We start from the raw sequence: 5,000 nt of genomic DNA, 5'->3' as shown, positions 1-5,000 counted from the left end.
AAAAAAAAACATAATTATAGAAGTCAGTCAGACAGAGAGAGAGAGAGAGAGAGAGAGAGAGAGAGAGAGAGAGAGAGAGAGACAGACAGACAGACAGACAGACGATGACTCAAGAAGACCAGAACAGACCATAAGCAAAATAGGCTAGAACTGCTCCGATTCCTCTAACCCCTTCCCCCTCCCCCTATCCCAGACCCCAGACTTCTCCCTCTCCCCCTCCCCCCTCCCCCTCCTCCTCCCCCTACCCTAGACCCCTCCCCATCCTCCTCCCTCTCCCCCTCCCCTTACCCCATCCTCCTCCCCCATCCCCTCCCCCCTCCCCCACCATCCCCCTCTAACCTTCTCGCAACACCCCCCACCCCCCACCCCCCTAAAGCCAAAGTGCAAGTTACAAGAAGGATATAACCCCCCCCCCACCCACCCCCAGCGGGAGACGTAAAGCTTTATTAGCCTTTCCCAAACGGCGCCGCAGCAGATGCATCGTTTGTCAGGTATTGGATGCTGCTGCTCGGGCTGGCGGGGCGGGAGATGCCTTGTCGGGGATGCGGGCGGGCGGATGCTGTTTTATTGCGCTCGCGTTTCTTCGTCTTGTGGGGGGGGGGTGGGGAGGGGGGAAGGGGTAGGTAGGTGGGTGGGGAGATGGAGGGGGATGGGTGGGAGGGGGAGGGGGCGGAAAGGGAGGGTTAGGTGAGGAGGGGGTAGGTAGGGGGGTAGGGGGTAGGTAGGGGGATGGGTGGGGGTTGGAGGGGATGTGGGGGTAGGTATGGGGATTGGAGGGGGAGACGGAGGGGGAGGGTGGAAGGGTGGGGGTTGGAGGGGGAGAGGGAGGAGGGTGGTGGGGGGGGGAGGGGGAGGAGGGTGGTTGGGGGGTGGGTAGGTGGGGGTAAGTATAGGGAGGGGAAGTGGGAGGAGGGTGGGTGGGGGAAGGGTGGGGTGGGGAGGTATGGGGAGAGGAAGGGGGAGGAAGGTGGGTGGGGGTAAGTATGGGTAGGGGGATGAGGAGGGGGAGGAGGATGGGTGGGGGAAGGGTGGGGTGGGTAAGTGGGGGGGAAGAGACGGAGGAGGAGAGGAGTGGCTAGGAATGGAGAGGGGGTGGGGAGGGAGGGTGGGTGGAAGGGGGGAGGTATTGGGAGGGGGGAGGTATGGGGAGGAGGACGGAGGGTGGGTGTGTGGGGAAGGTATGGGGGAAGGAGGAATGAAGGAGAAGGGAGGGAGAGAGAGGCTGGGGGTCGGGAAATATGGGGAGGAGGGGGGGGGGAGATGAAGGAGATGGAGAGAGGGGCTAAGGGTGGGGAGGTAAGGAGGGGAGGTGGGCTTGTCGTGGGGGAAGGGAGGTGGAGGGTGGGTAGATGGGGGTAGGTATGGGGTGGGGAGAGGGGGGAGGAGGGAGAGGCCTGGGGTGGGGGGAGGTGGTGTGGAGGGAAGATGAAGGGAAGGAGGAGGGGGAGTGAGAGAAGAAGGGGAAGAGAGGAGATGTGAAGGAGGAGAGGAAAGGAGAAGGGAGGAGGAAGGGAGAAGGGGAGTAGGGAGAGGGAAATAAAAAAGAATGGGAAAGAAAATAACGGAAGAAGGATGGGGAAAATGGGCGTGGGAAATAGAGACAGAGAAAGAGAGAGAGCCAGAGAAAAAGACAGACAGAGAGAGAAGAGAAAAGAAAGGAGAGAAAATTAAAACAACAGAGAAAAGACAGCGAAAGGAAGGATAAAATAGGTTACTCCTCTCAGCTGTTGCTAAGCAAATACAACTGAACATCTAAATACAGCTGCAGGAACCGACAGCAGAGAATGCTGAAAATATAGAGCACCGATCACAAAACAGTAGGTAAATAAGTGAAAGTAATGGAATTTATAATGATAAATAGATTAGCAGATAGATCAGTAGATGAATGAATCGATAGATATGAAGAATAAAGGAATAAGCATAACTGAATATGCAGAGAAGTAGAGTAGAAAGAAACGCATATAAAAAGTGGGTGATAAAGAAGGAAACGTGAATGAATAAGGAAATGGGGTAAAGAAAAATAAATAAGGAATGATTTAATAAATTACTGATTCTTCTTAACATGAAAAAAACATATAAAGAATTTATGTATGATTACGAAACCAGTGATATTTTGCCGTTTTTTTGTCCTTTACCAGAAATTAATTTTAGTCTAGGATGGAAACACATTTTTGAAATGCTGATTTTTTTTTTTTTTTATACTGAGATTTCTGATGGTTATGCAGATAAATATTATCATTTTTATTATCTTTTATTATTTACAAATTTAGAAAACATAGAAATGTGAGCGCAAACAAATTTATATGCACTCTTTTAGACACACTTATTGACATATACAAACAAATTCATAAGCACAGATACACAGGACTCTGTATGGATATGTGAATGCAAGCAAGTTTATATGAACGCACGTCCATAAGCAGGTATGTATGTAAGTCTTTGAGCAAGGATGAATGTTTTTCATGCGGTTTACTTTGAAGCCAAACCCTTATCACACACACACACAAAACAACAACAACAACAACGAAACAACCAACAGGAGAATAGGAGAATAAAAGCTAATCTTAATTGATGAGCCTAATGATAGTTGGTACTTGACTATATATATATATATATATATATATATATATATATATATATATATATATATATATATATATATATATATATATATATATATACATATATACATATATATATATGTATATATATATATATATATATATATATATATATATATATATATATATATACATATATACATATATATATGTATATATATATATATTTATATATATATATATATATATATATATATATATATATATATATATATATATATATATATATATATATATATATATATATATATATATATATATATATATATATATACATATATACATATATATATATATATATATATATATATATATAGACACACACACACACATATTGTGGATTTTGGAAAACCGATGGAGATGGTTATAGTTAATATTCCTTTTTAAAAAAAGAGGAGCACAGGATCACTTATAAGAGCAGAGTTAAAAGTTCACAGATGAACTATATCTTGTGTAGGAGACGCAGCTTGATAGAATTCATCAATTGCAAGGTATCGCCAGGGGAGAGTGTTGCAAGTCAGCAAAGGGTGTTGATTGGTAAGATGATCCTGACAGCGAAGGCGAAGGAGAAAGGGAGGGCTGAACCAGGGATTAAGTGGTGGAAACTAGATGAGGAGAAATACAAGAGAAAATCTAGAGAGGAGGCGAGCCAGGCTTTGGTTGAAGTGGAAAGATGGGCAGTTATTTCAGAAGTGGCGAGTGAGAAATGAAAGAAGGTAATTGGGGTGATATCAGGACGTAGAATAGAGGACAAGGAGATTTGGTGGTTGACTGAGGAAGTACAGGATAGAATACAAAGGAAGAGACAGCCGAAAAAAAATGGATAGACAAAGGGACGAAGAGAGCATTCAGAAGTATAAGGAGATGCGGATTTTGGCAAAGGAGGTGGTTAAGGTAAAGGAAAAGGCATATGATGAACTGTGTGAGAGGTTGAATAGTAGGGAAAGGAAAAAAGACCTTTACCGATTGGCTAGGCAGAGAGACAGTGTTGGGCGGGATTTACAGCATGTTAGAATGATAAGGGATGGAATTGGAAAAATACTGACAAGTGAGGAGAATGTATTAAGAAGGAGGAAGGAGTATTTTGAAAAGCTGATGAATAAAAAAACGTGAAGGAGAGATGGTTGGAGGAGATGGAGATAGTAGACCAGGTAGTACTAGGGATCAGCAGGGAGGAAGTCATGAGGAGAATAAAGTAAGGCAGTAGGCCCAGAGAGCATACCGGTGGAAGCATGGAGGTGCTTGGAAGAGTTAGCAGTGACATGGCTTTCCAGATTGTTTAACAATTTCCTTCAAGGTGAAAAGATGCCGGAAGAGCGGAGAAAAAAAGTGCTAGTTCCGATTTTCAAGAACAAGAGTGAAATACAGTTACAGCAACTACAGAGGTATAAAGCTGATTAGTCATGCAGTGAAAATATGGGAAGGAATGGTAGAAGCTAGACTGAGAAGAGAGGTTAGGATCAGTAAGGAACAACATGGTTTCGTGCCAGGAAGAGGTACTACATATGCAATATTTGCCTTGAGACTCTTCATGACGATGTACAGAGAAGGTCAGAAGGAGTTGTAGACTTAGAGAAGGCCTACGTCAGGGTGCCGAGAGATGAGTTGTGGCATTGTGTGAAGTAATCAGGAGTGGCAGAGAAGTATGTGAAGGTGGTAAAGGACATGTATGGCGAAAACGAAACAGCAGTGAGGTTTGCAGCAGGGAGGACTGAGGATCTTAAGGTGGAGGTGGGTTTACACCAAGGATCGACTTCGAGACCTTTCTTGTTTGCAATGGTTATGACAGATTGACAGATGAAATTAAACGAGAGTCTTCGTTGACAATGATGTTTGCGGACGACATTGTGTTATGTGGTGAGAGCCAGGAGGAAGTTGAGGAGGAGAAGGGAAGATGAGATATGCACTGGAGAGAAAGGTAATGAAAGTAAGCAGGTGCAAGATGGAGTATATGTGTGCAAATTTGAGCGATGGCGGGGAAACAGTGAGGGTGCAAGGTGTAGAGGTGGCGTAAGTAAATGAATTTAAATACTTGGACTCACTCGTGCAAAGAAATGGAGAGTGTGATAGAGAAGTAAAGAAGAGAGTGCAGCCTGAATGGCGTGGTCGGAGATGGGTGACAGGAGTGATCTGTGACAGAAGAGTGTCTGCAAGAATGAAGGTGAAAGTCTATAAGACGGTAGTAAGGCCAGCCATGTTGTATGGTAAGGAGACCCATTGACAAATAACAGGAGGGAGAGTTGGAGGTTGCAGAATTGAAGATGTTACGTTCTTCTTTTGGAGTGACGAAGCTGGACAAAATTAGAAATGAACATATTAGAGGGACAGCAGACATACGTGAGTTTGGAGGCAAAGCAAGAGAGGCAAGACTGGGGTGGT

General features: G+C 44.4%; 1 protein-coding gene across 1 annotated transcript; it reads left to right on the top strand.

The window, feature by feature from the left end:
• The first annotated feature begins 3,440 nt into the window (after positions 1-3,440).
• LOC138861970 (uncharacterized) lies at positions 3,441-4,519 on the top strand. Its single transcript, XM_070122462.1, has 4 exons — positions 3,441-3,558; positions 3,919-4,006; positions 4,112-4,243; positions 4,411-4,519. The coding sequence occupies exons 1-4, from the start codon at positions 3,441-3,443 to the stop codon at positions 4,517-4,519; spliced, it is 447 nt and encodes a 148-aa protein (XP_069978563.1).
• The last annotated feature ends 481 nt before the right edge of the window (positions 4,520-5,000 follow it).

Source organism: Penaeus vannamei, chromosome 6 (genome assembly GCF_042767895.1).
Source record: "Penaeus vannamei isolate JL-2024 chromosome 6, ASM4276789v1, whole genome shotgun sequence".
In the NCBI taxonomy this organism is placed as follows: Eukaryota; Metazoa; Arthropoda; class Malacostraca; order Decapoda; family Penaeidae; genus Penaeus; species Penaeus vannamei.
Note: the sequence above shows the minus strand (reverse complement) of the source record. Positions and strands in the feature narration are given on the sequence as shown.

What these genes read in the sequence shown, in the direction of transcription:
- LOC138861970 (XM_070122462.1), top strand. Translation starts at nt 3,441, where the DNA reads ATGGATAGACAAAGGGACGAAGAGAGCATTCAGAAGTATAAGGAGATG. An exon ending in ACTGTGTGAGAGGTTGAATA is followed by an intron (nt 3,559 to 3,918) that starts GTAGGGAAAGGA and finishes ATTTCCTTCAAG; the next exon opens with GTGAAAAGATGCCGGAAGAG. An exon ending in GAGTTGTGGCATTGTGTGAA is followed by an intron (nt 4,244 to 4,410) that starts GTAATCAGGAGT and finishes TGGTTATGACAG; the next exon opens with ATTGACAGATGAAATTAAAC.